Source organism: Poromitra crassiceps, assembly GCF_964638095.1.
Source record: "Poromitra crassiceps genome assembly, chromosome: 14".
NCBI classification, from domain to species: domain Eukaryota; kingdom Metazoa; phylum Chordata; class Actinopteri; order Beryciformes; family Melamphaidae; genus Poromitra; species Poromitra crassiceps.
Genome location: NC_139633.1, coordinates 19,063,832 through 19,082,543, shown reverse-complemented (window position 1 = coordinate 19,082,543; position 18,712 = coordinate 19,063,832). Strand labels below are relative to the sequence as shown.

At 44.3% G+C, this 18,712-nt stretch overlaps 1 protein-coding gene across 1 annotated transcript in view; it reads left to right on the top strand.

The window, feature by feature from the left end:
* Nucleotides 1-18,712, top strand: part of tead1b (TEA domain family member 1b) — a 75,991-nt gene that overhangs the window by 41,759 nt on the left and 15,520 nt on the right. Inside the window, exons 3-4 of the mRNA XM_083650523.1 lie at nt 15,745-15,809; nt 18,684-18,712. The exon at nt 18,684-18,712 is cut by the window's right edge and continues 34 nt beyond it. Coding sequence (XP_083506649.1) covers nt 15,745-15,809; nt 18,684-18,712 — 94 coding nt within the window. The remainder of the gene's footprint in view (nt 1-15,744; nt 15,810-18,683) is intronic.

Below are 18,712 nucleotides of genomic sequence, written 5' to 3'. Positions count from 1 at the left end.
TACACAAGTGGTTGTCCCGTTGAGGTGTGTGTGTGTGTGTGTGTGTGTGTGTGTGTGTGTGTGTGTGTGTGTGTGTGTGTGTGTGTGTGTGTGTGTGTGTGTGTGTGTGTGTGTGTGTGTGTGAGAGACGTATTGTGTGTGACGTGTTGGGAGGATTACTTTTAAAATGTATTCCATTGTATTCCAATGTATTCCATTACAGAATACTGAATGCATGCCCTATAACCTATTCAGTCGAGTAGCCTATTCCGAATACTATACTTTTGGAATACTGTACTTCAAAATAGTCTTGCTGAGCCCATTGTGTCTGGGTCACTCTGAATGTAGTTAACACTTGCTTAGTTAGGAATGACCTTGTTACTACTGTCTTCAGAGGAAAGGTTTCAAGTATACAGTTTAAAGAAAATTGGAATCCAACAGAGAACAAAGTCTTCAGTTTTTTAAACTGTGCGTGCACAACTTGTGTGCGTGATATGAATTCTAGAGCAAATAAAACAAAACAAACAAATAGAAGTATTCCCTTAAGTATTCTATTTTTAAAGAAATTTTAAAGAAATTCCATTCCAATTTAAATGGAATGGAATACAGTTACTACTCATAATTTGTATTTTAAATACTGTAGTCTGAATACATCTATGCCATTACGCCCCAACCCTGTGTGTGTGTGTGTGTGTGTGTGTGTGTGTGTGTGTGTGTGTGTGTGTGTGTGTGTGTGTGTGTGTGTGTGTGTGTGTGTGTGTGTGTGTGAGAGAGAGAGAGACAGTGTTGGGCAAGTTACTTTCAAAATGTAATATTCTACAAATTACTAGTTACTTTCATTTGAAAGTAATAAGTTACTTTACAATATTACTTTCTATGTAGAGTAACTCGTTACTTATTACACTACTTTTGCATTACTTTTACCAAAACAACAGCAGCAGCAGAATGACATCGCCGCCCTGGAACCATCCCAAAAAATAATTTCAACCGCCTTGAAGTCAGTGTAAACAATCCAAAATTCTAAACGTTATTCTTTTCCTTTGTTATTGTCATCTACAGTGGTTATTTCCATAAAAACACACAGTTTGATTAGGAAATGATTGTATCATTTTTAAATATGTGCTTTGGTTTAATAAAATGTAATTCAATTTGTAACTTGAGTTACTTAACAAAGTAACTCGTATAATATTACTGAAATCCTATAAGTAATAAGTTATCTTACTGAGTTACTGCTAAAAGTAATATATTACCGTACATGTAATATGTTACTTTTGTAATGAGTTACCCCCAACACTGGTGTGTGAGAGAGAGAAAGTGAGAGAGACAGAGAGAGAGAGTGAGAGGGAGAGCAGAAGGAAATTGGGGAATGCCCAAAAACACATAATAAATGCAGTGACAGTTTATTGGAAAGATGTATGGGCTTGAACTTTTCTGTCAGCCAGCAGGCATTGAGATGGTTTAGAGTTGTGTGTACGTGCGTGCGTGCTTGCGTGTGTGTGTGTGTGTGTGTGTGTGTGTGTGTGTGTGTGTGTGTGTGTGTGTGTGCACACGCACGCGCGTAGGGGGTGTGGTTGCTATTGTGTCTGTGATCTAGCTCTAGTGTGTGTGTGTGTGTGTGTGTGAGAGAGAGAGAGATCATCATGGCTGCACGCATGCAGCCTTAATGCATTTTATTTTATTTTATTTTTATTTATGGGCGCCTTTCAAGGCTCTCAAGGACACCGTACAGACATGGTTAAAACAAGCAGTAATAATCAAGGCATAAAATACAAATTCAAAATATAATTTAAAAACAACAAGTAAGTAAAATAATTAGTGCAGAGAATAGGCCAGTTTAAAAAGGTGTGTTTTCAGGTGTGATTTGAAGATGGAGATTGAGTCAAGGTGTCGGATGTTTTGTGGGAGGGAGTTCCAGAGATGGGGGGCAGAGCGGCTGAAGGCTCTGGACCCCATGGTCTTGGCCTTGGCCGTGAAGTCTTTCTTAGGGAGCCACGCTTCCAAAGTCGAGGGCCCCACAATGCAGGAAGTGAAGCCACCAGACCCGTAATAGACGGCTGGCGGCCTGGAGTCAGATGTTACGCTCACAATGGATATTGCACTGCTGTGTGCCCGAGCTCCTAGCAGCCCTGACCCTATAATCACCCGACAGAGATGTCCAGGCTTCACATTCGGGAAAACACCTGCAGGATCTGGCCCGCGCCGCGGTCCAGCCCTTTATTTTTAGCTGACCCATTGTATTTCCACCGCAGCACTTGCCAGTGAAACGTATCACCCAGACCTTAAGATGTCAGCTGGCCAAGCTGGGCTAACATGATGACAAACTGACATAGATCCTGGGCTAACATGATGACAAACTGATATGTCATAGATCCTGGGCTAAGTCCTGGGCTAACATGATGACAAACTGATATGTCATAGATCCTGGGCTAAGTCCTGGGCTAACCTGAAGACAAACTGATATGTCATAGATCCTGGGTTAAGTCCTGGGCTAACATGATGACAAACTGATATGTCATAGATCCTGGGCTAAGTCCTGGGCTAACATGATGACAAACTGATATGTCATAGATCCTGGGTTAAGTCCTGGGCTAACATGATGACAAACTGATATGTCATAGGTCCTGGGCTAACGTGATGACAAACTGATATGTCATAGATCCTGGGCTAACATGATGACAAACTGATATGTCATAGATCCTGGCCTAACATGATGACAAACTAATATGACATGTCATAGATCCTGGGCTAAGTCCTGGGCTAACATGATGACAAACTGATATGTCATAGATCCTGGGCTAAGTCCTGGGCTAACATGATGACACACTGATATGTCATAGATCCTGGGCTAAGTCCTGGGCTAAGTCCTGGGCTAACATGATGACAAACTGATATGTCATAGATCCTGGGCTAAGTCCTGGGCTAACATGAAGACAAACTGATATGTCATAGATCCTGGGCTAAGTCCTGGGCTAAGTCCTGGGCTAACATGATGACAAACTGATATGTTATAGATCCTGGGCTAAGTCCTGGGCTAACATGATGACAAACTGATATGTCATAGATCCTGGGCTAAGTCCTGGGCTAACATGAAGACAAACTGATATGTCATAGATCCTGGGCTAAGTCCTGGGCTAACATGATGACAAACTGATATGTCATAGATCCTGGGCTAAGTCCTGGGCTAACATGATGACAAACTGATATGTCATAGATCCTGGGCTAAGTCCTGGGCTAACATGATGACAAACTGATATGTCATAGATCCTGGGCTAACATGATGACAAACTGATATGTCATAGATCCTGGGCTAACATGATGACAAACTGATATGTCATAGATCCTGGGCTAAGTCCTGGGCTAACATGATGACAAACTGATATGTCATAGATCCTGGGCTAAGTCCTGGGCTAACATGATGACAAACTGATATGTCATAGATCCTGGGCTAAGTCCTGGGCTAACATGATGACAAACTGATATGTCATAGATCCTGGGCTAACATGATGACAAACTGATATGTCATAGATCCTGGGCTAACATCATGACAAACTGATGTCATAGATCCTGGGCTAACATGATGACAAACTGATATGTCATAGATCCTGGGCTAACATCATGACAAACTGATGTCATAGATCCTGGGCTAACATGATGACAAACTGATATGTCATAGATCCTGGGCTAACATCATGACAAACTGATGTCATAGATCCTGGGCTAACATGATGACAAACTAATATGACATGTCATAGATCCTGGGCTAACATGATGACAAACTAATATGACATGTCATAGATCCTGGCCTAACATCATGACAAACTAATATGACATGTCATAGATCCTGGCCTAACATCATGACAAACTGATCTCCTCAAAAAAGAAGAAAGGGCACCGTGGTTTTCCTTCCAAACCACAAGTCACAGGTTCGCCTCCACTTGGCGAGCGTCGGGTCCCCATTGATCTTGTGAGTAAAAAGGCTTCCTGCCCCGGCCTGCTAGGCCCAAAACCCTCCTGCTGAATGCCTTCATATTGTTGGTTTAGTCTATTGTGATGCTAATGTCTGCCTGAGACCCTTGAGTCATCTATCACGGATGACAGGAAAGCTAGGGCCATTGTGTTGGCCCACTACTGCACGCACACACACACACACACACACACACACGCACACACACATGCACACGCACACAAATACAATCTGGCTCTGGCCTACATAAAATTCAGGGAGAACAAACCAAATGGAAAGGATTACTGTACATGAAAGCTTTTCCTCCAAATAATACAATTGAAATAATACAGTTGAAAAAAAAAGTACAAAGAATTTGACAAAATGATTGCTTGCGTGAGAGTAAAGGTGGGCTGTTGCAGTTATTGGCTGTTAGTCGGTTGGTTTTAGAAAGTCGTAACATTGTCGGGGATGTAATGTGTGCTAGAAATTAGTACATGCTTCACGTGCTCATTTCTAGGGGGGAGACCATGGGTGCACTTTTTGGGTGTGACCCCATCTTTCCTCCAGTGTCCCAGTGACCAAACTCATGCCGAAATTCGGCAGTGCACTCTGTCGGGTCCCCGGCAGCACCCCCCCCCCCCCCCACCCCCCCAAGTTTGAAGTTGATTGGATGAACAGTCCTTGAGATACATGAAAGCCATGTTCTGATTGGTCGAATTGCACAGAATTAGACACTGCACTTTCTTGGGTCCCTAGCAGCGCACCCGCCAATTTAGAAGCTGATCTGACAGACGGTTCTCGAGATAAACCATTGTTTGTGTTTCCAGTAGGTGGTGCTATGACTGCATGTGTCCAAATGGCACAGACTTGGGCACTGTACTCCATCGGGTTCCTGGCAGCGCACTCCCGAACAATTCTCGAGATAAACCGCTATTTGTGTTGCCAGTAAGTGGTGTTATGACTATGCGCGTGTCCAAAATTGGACACCGCACTCCATTGGGTTCCGGGCAGCGCACTCCCCAAGTTTGAACTATCATTATTATACTTGCTAATATTACTTACATTTACTATTGTGTTTTGATAAGGACTAAATAGATCTTCAAGCCTGTTATGCTTGAGCATATATTGTAATGATAAGTGTCAGTTGGAGAAAGCAAATGAAGGGAAGATGAATGATAGATGAAAGATGAATGATAGATGAGTCTTAACGGGCTGGGCGGGGCTGGGCGGGGCAGGGGTCCGCGCCCCGCCCCGCCCAGCCCCGCCCCGCCCCGCCCTGCAGAGGGAGCAGAGCCACATGAAGCGATGTGACGAGGCAGCGTGCCGTGTGACTGGAGCTGTCTCACATCCACTGACATCATCGTGGCAGAGCGCCGGGCCAGATGTGACTGTGGCTGTGTTTGTGTTCAAACAAAAGTGCTGTTACAGGAAATGGACGATTTTAGAAAGAAGAAAGGGGGGGGGGGCGGAAGCGAAGCAGCAAAGTATTGTTCTTGCCTGTCAAAGGATATAACCAAGGCAGTAAAAATGTTTAATATGCCATTACTTAAATTAGCCTCAGTGTTGATGTTATGCGGTTGCATGAGTCTTTGGTGCTGTGTTCATATGGGGCCTTTGTGTTTGCACACTGCTTCATTTAGGAACATGAAACATTCGATGGTATGAATTTGCCTGATAATCTCTAACCGAATATTCCTACACTTACAATATTGGAAAGCTTATTGTAATGGACAGGTGAACTGGCAGGTAAGAGTGGAACATCACCTTGTATGGAGGGATAAAACCTTGCTGAAGGACATGTAGGATAACCTCATCATCTTATGTCTCTTAAAGCGGGATTGTCTTTTCCCTTTTTTTTTTTTTTTTTTATCATGTTTTTTTTCTTTTTCTATAAAAGAAATCCCTCCCATTTCCTCCCCAATTATACTGCTGTCCTGCTCATTGCTCCACTCCTCCTGCCGATCTGCCGGGAGAGTTGTAGTTGCTTCTTTTCACCTGACAGCGAGGCGTTTCACCGGCAGGATATAGCGTAGCGAGTGGGACAATCATGCTATTATTCCCCCCAGTTCCCCTCCCCCGAACAGGCCGTCCTGACCGACCACAGGAGGCACTAGTGCAGCGACCAGGACTCATAATCCCACCGGCTTCCCACCCGCAGACACAGCCAATTGTGGAGGAACATCTGACCAAGCCAGTAGTACCACTGCCGGGAATTAAACCCGGGTCTCTGTGGTGGTAGGAAGGTGGGATGCAGGACTCCAAGCCTTCTAACATCAATACTACATCTCTCTGATGCAGGACTCCAAGCCTTCTAACATCAATACTACATCTCTCTGATGCAGGACTCCAAGCCTTCTAACACCAATATGGTGATCAGGGGAATTGCTGTTCTAAAAACAATATTAACCTTCTAAAAAGTATCGGGCTAGAAAGGAGATGTGTCTTCTGAGAGGAAAGCTTAGGAAGGGGATTTCATTTCAGCCTTTTAGCCTTTAACACAGGCTTTGAGGTTAACAGAGACAAGTTGGAGGGGGGGGGGGGGGGGGGGGGGGTTGGCATCCTTGCTCCAAAGAAGTTACTCAAAACAAAGTCACACCAAGACAATTATTAGAGGCAGAACAATGCGCCCACATTTGCACAATTTAAATCATGGCCACTTGTAAGAGTCGTGACATTGTGTCTCTGACGAACACACAGAAAACCTCCTAATTAAACGAGAGGGAAATGAGCACTGGGTAATAATCATGCATTTGATGGAATACTATTAGAAAAGCCTCAAGGAAATTGTGGAACAGAAATAAACACACTGTGGTGTCGACTTTTTTCTTCTTTGCCAAAGGCAGCGAGTAACGGGCACAGAGGAAGTGTCCATTTTCTCATGCTGGACTATTCAGTGTAGAGGCGAAATATTTATTCAAATTTCCGGTGTGTTTAGAAAGGTAAAGTTGATTATGGACAAAAATAACCATTAGTTACTCAGTGTTTCCCCTACTATTCTACAGGCCTGGCGGGCCCGCCAGGCCAACGGCGCCCCCGCCAGGCTCTCCGCAAAATTTCAATAAACCTTTATGGCATATTATTACAATACAACAATACTGGTGTTGACAGTAATAGAAGATGCCAAATCATTCAAAACAATACGCATTTTGCTTTTAGGAGCATCGTGCCAGCGTGCAGCGCTGTTCCAAAAAGTGTCAACGTGTGTCGTTGCCTGGGAAACACACATCCCATAATACAACTGTTCGCATCGCATCCCATAATAGTATGATGATACTTGGGATGCCATTGCGAACATAGATGCGAACAGGTTAGCTAAAAGTTTAGCATCGCCAGCGAGGGCCCCCATCCGTTGCGGCCGGGGTACGTTGGTGCAATTCCTTTCCATTGAATGAGGTGATTCATAGTAGATCGGGTGGTTTGGAAATCCCTCCAGGCCTGAAACATTTTCTAGGGGAAACACTGGTACTACTGCACCACTGTCAATGAAGGCAGAGATTCGCTGAGCTCAGCCTCTGTTGCCGTTGTGAGGAGCTTGTACTGTATAAGGCCCTGTGTCCATATAGCTTCTTTTTCTGACAGTTAAATGCTGGAAGTACGCTGGGGAGCACTGATCCCAGCGCACAATATGCAATCAAGCAGATTGAAAATAACGTTAGGAAGCTAGCTTGATAGCTAACAGCTAACAAGCTAACAACACACTTTCTGTCCAACACTCACCAGAAATATTAAGTGTCTAGCCAATCTGCTCCCACAATTGAGCCTTTCTGTCTCTGTTGTGATAGTTTCTCCATATGATTAGTTGCCTGAAAAGGAGCAACCGACACCAGCGTCTTTCTGAAAAGTTAAGATATTTTCAGCTGGAAGCGCTGGGAGCCGGCGCCCAAAAAACGCCAGAGCGCTCTGTAAATAGACGCTGGTTGCAGCGCACTTTCTCTAGACGTCCGTATGCGCCCGCATACGCTTCTCTCCTCATTGGAAACAACTGAAAAAAGACGCTGGAGCTGAGGAAAAGAAGCTATATGGACACACGGCCTAAATGGTGTCATGCAGGTTTGGCTTGGTCCATCTTCTCCGCTAATAGAAATAGCTGTATGCGTTTTTGGATGATTCAGCATTGTTGCCATGGGGCCATCTTAGACTGAATCACCCAGACCATTGGTGCAATAAATCAGTGCAACTGGAGCCCTGCAGTGTGTGAGTGGTTTTATTCCTTTTACATTGTGTTCACTTTCGGCTCAGCACCTGCCCTTTTGGTTTGGATGTACGTGTTACTGTTTACCCATTTTCACAGAATCAAATTGTCCCTTACTTTGTTGAAGTTTGCTCACACTGGGCTTTTGTTTGGTATTGATAATGCCATAATTGCTAGTGAAAGCAGCAACCAGAGGATGAGTACAAAACAATGGCAGAGAGAGCGTGGATGTTTTTATTCTTATTCATAGCTTTCAAGGGGCGTTACGTAAGTACAAGGAACGCCCATTCTGGCGGTCAAAACTCAAAACAACAATGGCGCTGAACACTGACCAGACGCAGCTCCAGCAAAAAGCGGGCTTTTTTCCACCAGTTTCCAGTCAGGAATATTTAGACCATCTATCAAGCGTTGAAAAAGAACGATATCTAAACAAACTGCACGTTTTGGGCACTTCAAACAAACCGAACTATCGTTAACGTTACTGTCCAACACATGGCAGTTCGGAGAAATTGTTTCACAACAAACTGCGTGCGGAGTGCGGACTCGTTTTTATAATGTTGTGGAGAGAGAGCACAGCCCTCGTCGCGTGTGAAGAGAGAGGGAGAACGGGTGAGACAGAAGCAAACTATTTTTTGCAGATCTCAAAAGCAGGTAAACCACTGTGGGATTAGTGAGACTATTGCTAAAAGAGAAGATACTGTAGTGATGCCTGTGCTGTCGTCCGCTCAAACAGTACTTAGCAGTACTGTTTGACCGTCAGGTGGGCATTCCCGGCAGCACGTAACGCCCCTTGAAAGCTATGAATAGGACACAAGAAGCCATCTAGTGGCTGGTCTATAGCCATAGCTTAAACACAACATACTGCCATCTAGTGGCTGGTCTACAGCCATCGCTTAAACACAACATACTGTAGCTAGTTTCACGTTGTTATAGTTGTTTCAGTGACATATCTCGGCACACACACAAAAAAAGCTCCGAGTTCATGCAGGACACGGAGGTCATAATAGGCCTACGCCCCAGCTGTTAATCAGCTGACAGCCCAATGATTGGCTCAGTGTTTCTAATCAGTCATACAACACCAATCGCTCCCATTCTCACATGAACAGCGGTCCATTTAAATGTGACTACTTTCTACACTGATCCCTCAACAATGCTGCCTCACACATCGCTGCTGCTGCTGGCAAAGCTTTTCCTCCACCACCCCCCGGCCTCCACCTTTCTAGTTCAGAGTGCGAACATGGCTCAAAGGTTAAACTTGTATTCAATGTCCTGCTATTTGGGCCCACTATTGTATAACCATGGGGAGGGGGGGGTGTTCTGCTTTGCGCTCCCTGTTTTGGCTTAGAATGAGTCCGGAAGACCTGAGCCCTGTACTACGAAACTAGTTTAACAGATCCGCGATAAGTCCCTTTGATCTGGTTTGACTGAACAGGATCAAAGCTATCTAGTTAACTGATACTACGACGCTGGTTTTTTACTAGGTAAGTGGACCTGGGATCTGCCTGTGCACGCGCACGTTTTTCGCTCGTGCACAGGCGCGCGTCCACGCGAAAGAGGTGCGCTAGCGAATCACATTATGAACAGCTGAGTTTATCCACGCCCACACCCATTTCCACACCCATTTCCTCGTTCAATGAAGCGCAGTGCATGATCAGAGTTTTAGCGGATATTTAATGTATCCGCGATTTAATGTCAGAATGAAAATCCGCGTTGGATAGTCTGCTGAAGGGCTGTCTAAAGCAGCAGCTTGTATTCACATCAGTCATTTGATTTACTTTGATCAGCGATTGATACAGCTGCATTGATACAGGCAGCAGCAACAAATCTAAATGTGTAATCTCAGTCTATACATTTCCACAATCTGTAAGCCTATTTAGACCATAGATTTAGAAACGCATGCTCAATGAATAATGATCTCTATCACTCATGTGTGTGGTTGCACTGATCGAATAATTCATATATAAAATAGCCTAGTATAAAGCCTAATAGCCTACTATAAAAGAGAAAACTGCTGAACTGAATATAGGCTTTTCTGGCATGTAGGAGAATATCACCCTCACTCCATTTGAGGGTCCATTCATGATGCGCCGCGGTGATTAATAGTGATCATATTTCTCCACGCATCGTTGAGCTGTTAAGACATAAAGTGGTAAGTAGGCTTAATTTAATTATGTAGCCTACAGAGCCACAAATGTTTTTCTTGTTATATTCTCAGTTGACTGCAATCTATTTTTCATATGGCGATCTTATATGAACGGTGAGTGACTCCAGAGAGCCGATTATATGGGTCTGTCATGGATTTTGATCTTATCCTCTGAAGCTAACCTGGTCGCGACCAGGTTAGCTTTGCAGCGTCAGTTGCCATGGTGATTGAAAGTTAACTTGCTTTGTAGTACGGCTAAACCAGGTTTAAACTCAAACTTACTCGGATAAGGCATTAAACTAGCTTCGTAGTACAGGCTACTGGATGTTAGCGGCTCTTACGTGTGTAAAAGTCAATGGAATTTGGGTTAAATGCTTGAAATAAGGTCTGTGGTTAATAAAAGTTCATGAAACAGTTTGTGTTCAGTAAGATAATCCTCACAAATGAGGACCACTTGTATGATTTCCGATTTCCGATTTCCGATTTTTTTTTTTTTTTTTTTTACGAGATTTTCAGAAAACGCTTCAAAAATAATAAAAGTCAAAGTGGTCCTCATTTTTGAAGAGTATCTTGCTGAACACAAACTTCGCTGTTTCATAAACTTTTGTTAAGCACAGAGCTTATTTCAGCTTATTTCAGACCCTGACGCGGCCAGATGGATGGGTTAGTTTCACATTCTGTTTTCATTCACTGGCTTGCAAGGTTACTTATTTCATGCATTTAACCGAAATTCCCATACAAAAATCCGATTGACTTTTGCACATAAGAACCAGGAAGTGCAGGGACTTCTGAGTAAGCCTGCAGAAATACGTCATCCCTGCGGTACTCTATATTTGAATATTGCGTTTTTATGACCCATCCCTAGTTTTCTGCGAGGAGGTGTAGGAGGAGGCAGCTGGGTTGGGGGTCTGAGGAGAGGCAGAGTAGATGGGAACAAGCACACACATCGCTGTACAAAGCATATCAGTCCAGGAGAGGACTGAGGGGAGCGTCCAGGTTGGGCAACAACTACTCCCTCCCTCCCTCCCTTCCTCCTTCCCTCCCCCTCCCTCCCTCCCTCCCCCTCTTTCTCTCACTAACTTTTGTAAAAAAGAAAAAGAAAAGAAGAAGAAGGAATGTGCTCATGCTATGCTCTTATTTTGTAATAGGGTTAAAATTGTATATGTTCCTACAGTTGCACAGTTGAATGTATAGAATGCTGATTTAGGCACCACAGGTCTCTGAGGTTGGTCCTGAGTGGACTATTGTTATTCACAACAGAGGGGGCCTGTCCCAGGTTCCTTGGAGAAAGGATGCTGAAGGCCAAATTGGATTTGTGACTGAATGAGGAATCAGCTGCTAGGGGCCAGTAGGGGGACGAGCAGGGGAGAAGCTGAGCTACCAAGTCTTTTGTTGGGCTGCTGTTGGAGCGTCATTCAAATGGCCCAGAAGATCCGGGGTCATTGAGATTCTGGGGAGAGTTGACTGTGGCCAGGTGGAAGGAGCACATGCTCCTCCAGCTGGTGGAAGGAGCACATGCTCCTCCAGCTGGTGGAAGGAGCACACGCTCCTCCAGCTGGTGGAAGGAACACACGCTCCTCCAGCTGGTGGAAGGAGCACACGCTCCTCCAGCTGGTGGAAGGAGCACACGCTCCTCCAGCTGGTGGAAGGAACACACGCTCCTCCAGCTGGTGGAAGGAGCACACGCTCCTCCAGCTGGTGGAAGGAGCACACGCTCCTCCAGCTGGTGGAAGGAACACACGCTCCTCCAGCTGGTGGAAGGAGCACACGCTCCTCCAGCTGGTGGAAGGAGCACACGCTCCTCCAGCTGGTGGAAGGAACACACGCTCCTCCAGCTGGTGGAAGGAACACACGCTCCTCCAGCTGGTGGAAGGAGCACACGCTCCTCCAGCTGGTGGAAGGAACACACGCTCCTCCAGCAGGTAGAAGGAGCACACGCTCCTCCAGCAGGTAGAAGGAGCACACGCTCCTCCAGCTGGTGGAAGGAACACACGCTCCTCCAGCTGGTGGAAGGAACACACGCTCCTCCAGCTGGTGGAAGGAGCACACGCTCCTCCAGCTGGTGGAAGGAACACACGCTCCTCCAGCTGGTGGAAGGAACACACGCTCCTCCAGCTGGTGGAAGGAGCACACGCTCCTCCAGCTGGTGGAAGGAGCACACGCTCCTCCAGCTGGTAGAAGGAGCACACGCTCCAGCTGGTGGAAGGAGAACACGCTCCTCCAGCTGGTGGAAGGAGCACACGCTCCTCCAGCTGGTGGAAGGAGCACACGCTCCTCCAGCTGCCGAGCAGCAGGACTGCTCTTGGGCCTCACACACTATAAATATCTAATCCTTTTCCTGCTGCTTTGAGTGACAACAAGAACACCCCTTAAAAGAGTTAATTCTCTCACTGTAACCTCTCATAACCTTTATTGTGGCACAAAGGGTATTCATTCTCAGAAGTTTGTGAAACATTATTATGATGACTGTATTTTAGTTTGTGGGTCAATATTGCAACTAATGCATTTGGGGTGGGAGATGTGGGGTTATGTCTAGAGCATTTGTACTCCTGAATGTGGACAGTCACATTTTGTTTCTGCAAATGTTTTGCTGTGCAAACACAGGCCAGAAGAAAGAATGCAGGCTGGCCAGGACCCCGCCTGGTGAAAAGAATGAATTATTCAACAGCAAGCGAGCTTTCAGCTGGCCATTTGTGTGCTTTGATCTAGGAATCAGGCGTTTGCATGAATGCCTGTATTGTCATGTTATGTGTACACAGGGTGTGAATTATTGAAAATAGTGAAGGCCCCAGCTTCATCTGGTCAAGTTTACACTGCAGACACACTGGACGACCAGGCTGCAATTGTAAATCCCCAGATGTTGTTTATCTGTCCTGGGGAGGAGGAGGGGGGGGGGGGGGGGTCACATGACTGGGTCCACCCAGGCTGGCTTCACCTAAATGTTCAGTGTGAGAAGTGCCTCGGGGTCAAAACTCCCCCTGGGACCCCACCTTTAGCAAACTAACCCCCCCCCTTCACCGCACAACAGATGTCAAGGTGTGGCAGAAACACACACACACACACACACACACACACACACGTGTTGCAGGTACAGAAAACATTGCCTGTGCTTGTGTGAATCTGTAAATAAACTTGAATTAAACTGATACAGCTTAAAGCCTCTGGAAATGTGGCTTGAAATAGTAAAAATGCATATTATATGATATCAAAGTTGACTGACTCATTAAGCATCCACAAACATCTGAGTGAAAATAAACGTTTATCATAATAAAGAATGTGACGTGTCTGTCTGTCTGTGAGTGAGCAGAAATTGTGTTCGGCCACAGCTATGCCATTTTACGTGCGATCGGGCTGAATCTCTCAGGAAATGTAAAGAACATCACGGAGCTGGATTTTCTAATTAGGTCAGGTAATTGGAGCCAATTAATTGCCCTAATTACTTCATGATTGCCCTAATGACCTCCTCATGATGATGTGATGACATCATCTGGTGACATCATCACTGATGACATCATCATTGAGTCCTCACCCTCCTGGCAACCTCCCCTGGAACACAGTAGTCGATCCTCCCACCACTTATATAGCCTCAGACTGATTCTCCCTCCTTCTTCTTCTAATGGCTTTCCGGCAGACTGGATGCGTTGCGGCACATCGCTGCGTCTCACAGTTGGATGGTCTCACTCTAGACCTGGTTCTTCTTCTTCTTTCAAGTTTCCGGTGTTTCTCACACCTCCTCAATCTTGGCTGTTGCGCCTCGTCTGTCTCGGACTGATGCCATCATCGGTGAACTTATAATAGCCTCGGCCAGGAAGGATGAAATCACTGATGACATCATCACTGATGACCTCATCACTGATGAGGCAATTAGCTAATTAATGCTCCCGCAGCAGGTCCAGGCTTCAGGCTAGCTGCCTTGATTTAACCCAGCCGCTCCGTTGGCACATCATGTGATCCATCCGCCAGCCTTTTCAGAGGAAATGCCTCGTTTGTGATGACCTAAGATAGCGCTCATTAGCACACACACACATACAGTGGCTTATGATGCCCATTGGAACATAGAAGCAAGGCTTTTCATTGAGAATGAAGTGAAAGTAAAAAACAAACAAAAGAAAAACAGGTTTCATTAGGTTGAGGACTCGGTGCATTACATAGAGGCGTAAAGCAGATCCCTGGCATTGGTTGTTCTACAGCTGGACACATAATTAGAGTACCTCCTTACCTATAATTTGTGTAATAGTTTGGGCTCGGCGGCATGTTATTACCATATGAAAAGCCTAAGCAGGGGTCATGTGCATCGCTACAGCAATTAGACCAGAGCTGAGGGCAGAAGAATGTTTGGAGCCGCCCGTTAATTGGAAATCTCTACAAAGCTATGCTTTAATGATCATTTAGTGAGAGCTGCACTGTTTTAAGCCGATACATTCGGTTGCCATATTATTTCCTCCAATACAGTAGTGCTATGAACGACGAGGTCTGTTTCCTTTCAGAGCATTGGGCTTTGAAGAGAATGGAATTGAATTAGATTAATTTGAAAGGCTGCGCTGAGGTTTTTCATGCTAATGTAACATGTTGTTCTCACAGGAAACCTGGATCTGCTTTGTCTATTTGTTGAGATGTGCACACTTTGGGATGTGCACGCTCTCTCACAGATTTCATAATATCTCATGTGTCATATTACTTTGATAACCATAACTTTTCAATGAAAAGTTGTGCTTATGAAAGCCACACGTGGTTTTGGGGTTACAGCCCATATTAGAATGATGACTATTCACAATTACTCAAAGTTATTAACATAATTATTAGTATAGGTAAAATTCACGAACATGGCATGTCTGAGAATTTGACTGATAAAATGATGATTGTCAGTAATGATTTCAATCAAAATCAATGCCATCAAAAACAGTCTATATTCTGGCAAAATTACCAGGCAGAATTCCTGTAAACGGTTTGGAAATTATGTTCTCCTGTTTACTTCGCAGAACGATCTTTTTCTTTTGTGTGGCTGCTTTTGTAAACTGATTAAAAATGAATTATTGCTATGTGCCGTAGTTATCGATTCAATACAGCAAAGATATATTTGAGCTGGCCAGTGATTTTATACAATTGCATTCATTTTTTATTTGATTCAGAGCCATGGAGAGTAATGCTGAATTTACTTGTGTTGTCCTTATTGTGAGTCTGGTTGGGACTTGTGGTCAAAAGAAGAAGAAGAAAAGTAATAACATTATCCAGCTGAGTCACCATTATCCAAATAACTGAAATTCTGACCAATTTCACATTTTACTGACACAATGTACCTTTGTTTGCTATTTTTCTGGAGATTGACAACATAAATTAACTTCTCACTGCCCTGCTACATTTTACATTCTTTCAGCAATGTGAAAATATAAAAGTCAATAATGTAGGTTCCTACATAAAAAACAACAACATTGCTTTGGCTATTTTAAATTAAATGTATTTCTCTCTTATTTCCTGTCCATGCAGGTCGAAATGAACTGATAGCCAGATACATCAAGCTTCGGACCGGAAAGACGAGGACTCGCAAGCAGGTAAGAGCAGAGAAGCAATGTATGTAGTGCATGAATGTCAGAGGGATACCTTTGCTTCTGCAAGAGAGAAACAAGTCAGAGAATCTCTCTCTCTCTCTCACATACACACCCACACACACACACACACACACACACACACACACACACACACACACACACACACACACACACACACACACACACACAGTGGAAAGCTACAATATAAGCTCAGTCCCAGGATTATGGGGACCCTCAGATGCACTTAGGTATAGTGCATGTAACAGTGCATGTAAGAAAGGGACTACAGTTGTCAAAGTTTTACACAGGAGCTGGCTATAGAGTAGGTTGTATTTAGAAGCCTTTGATTCTCCCCTTTTAAGAGCTTTGAACAGATGCCAACTTTTTTGTACTTAAATGATGATGTTTTTGTTTTCTACAATGAAACAGACATTCGCACGCAATAAATACAAAGGCACCAATACTATGCATGTGCAAAGAGAGCGGCCACTTCAAAGTTTTGAGTTTGCGCACTTGGCTGCAGTAGAAGCTTTTCTTTATGGGCAGGTGGAGGCCTAAATGGATCGGTACCATCTCTGATCACAGAGACAGCACATCTCTGATCCCAGAGACAGCACCATCTCTGATCACAGAGACAGCACCATCTCTGATCACAGAGACAGCACATCTCTGATCACAGAGACAGCACATCTCTGATCACAGAGACAGCACATCTCTGATCACAGAGACAGCACCATCTCTGATCACAGAGACAGCACATCTCTGATCACAGAGACAGCACATCTCTGATCACAGAGACAGCACATCTCTGATCACAGAGACAGCACCATCTCTGATCCCAGAGACAGCACCATCTCTGATCACAGAGACAGCACCATCTCTGATCCCAGAGACAGCAGAGTAGTCAGCACAGTCAGTGCTGCACAGTGCATCCTGGAGTGGTTTACTATGTCCTCTGCAACACGCTGCCAGCACACCGCATAGTTACCACTCTTATCAGGGACTTGGCAGATTTCCCAAATCAAATGGTGACAACATACATTACAATACTTTGCGCCATTACATCTGCCTATAATTACTGTAACATACCAATTGTCGTCAATAGTAATCTGGAAAATGTACATAATTGTGCTGAAGCTTTCTGAAGAAATGCACGGTTCTTCAGAAGCACAGTTGTGCTGGTTAACAAAAAATATATCAGTACTTAATTACACATGTGCATGGCTCATAGGATTAGGGTTAGAGAGTAGATTCTTACATTCAAATTGCATTCAACAGCGAGCAGTTATCTTTGATGATGCTGTTCTAACAGTATGAGGTCCTCTGATCTCCTCCCAGAGCAGGACATTCTGACTATGACCGCACCGACTTGGACGGCAGCGATAAACAAGCCCGTGTCTAGAGTGACATTCGATCACTGTGTGTGAATTGATCAGTCTGGAGCAGCAAGGCCATGTGCTTTCTGTCTGTGTGACTCTCCCCCTCAGCGGGGACTCGGTACAGCCAGAGAGTGTTGTTTACCCACAACAGTACAGTTTAACACAGGTCTGCTTCTGCTCTTGTGCTCACTGTCGATGTATGATGCAAAATGTTTAATGGCTGTGTTATTTATGCGTGAAGATCGATAGTGGTGCATGTGCTAGAGAATATGAAGAATATGGATCTTTGCTAAATGCTTACCTGCAGAACAAGTGCTTGACCACCAGGGTGCTATTAGCAGTGTTGGGGGTAACTCATTACAAAAATAATATATTACATGTAATATATTATTTTTAGCAGTAACTCAGTAATATAACTTATCACAATAGGATTTCAGTAATATTATACCGGTTACTTTGCCAAGTAACACGAGTTACAAATTGAGTTAAAAAAAAATGCATTTATCAAAGCACATAATTTAAATAAAGATATACCGGTAATCATTTCATAATCAAATTGTGTGTTTGTATGCAAATAACCACTAGAGATGACAATAACAAACGAAAAAGATTACATTTAGAATTTTGGACGGTTTACACTGACTTCAGACGGTATAAATTCTTTTTTCGGGATGGTTCCGGGTCATGATGTCATTCTGCTACTGCAGTTATTCTGGTGAAAGTAATGCAAAAGTAGTGTAATAATAAGTAACGCGTTACTCTACACAGACGGTAGTAATATTGTAAAGTAACTTCTTACTTTCAAATAAAAGTAACTAGTAATATTATGTAGTATATTACTGTACATTTTGAAAGTAACTTGCCCAACACTGACAAGGACAAAGGGAACCCGCCCGCACAACATGCACTGCTCATGATGACCTGAGGGGAACATTGCATCTCCTCAAACTGCAATTTGCACCGCTGAATATTTCAGATTGAGAACATTACATATTTTGGGACTGTGTGAACGTTCAAGGCAAACTTGGGCCGGTGAAATGCCTTACACACCCAGCTCCCTTAGGATGCTAGACCAGTGAATTCTCATTCAGTGCACAGCAGATCACATCTGCGCACCCTTAATGTGTGCTAAAGGGGCCTGCGTCCTCCTTAATCAGTTCACTTAAGTGACGACAACAGACAGCCGAATGCTTTATTGGCTGTGAGCTCGGTGCATGGGTTTGGAGATGCTTCTGTTCTAGAGCAGATCTCCCTGAAGTGTTGTCAACAACCACATGTGTAATCCACTTTGTACTTTTTGGTTCTTCTTGTTTTTTCCTCTTCTCTCTTTTTTGGTTAATGGAGGTGTCTAGTCACATACAGGTCTTAGCAAGAAAGAAAGTGAGAGAAATCCAAGCTGCCATTAAGGTACGTGTGGCTTTGCCCAGTTGCAGGGGGCTTTTCATTGCCATGGTTACAGGCTGTTCCTTTGTTTTCCTCCCCCTCCCCTACCCCGCAGGTGTCTAGTCACATTCAGGTTCTTGCCAG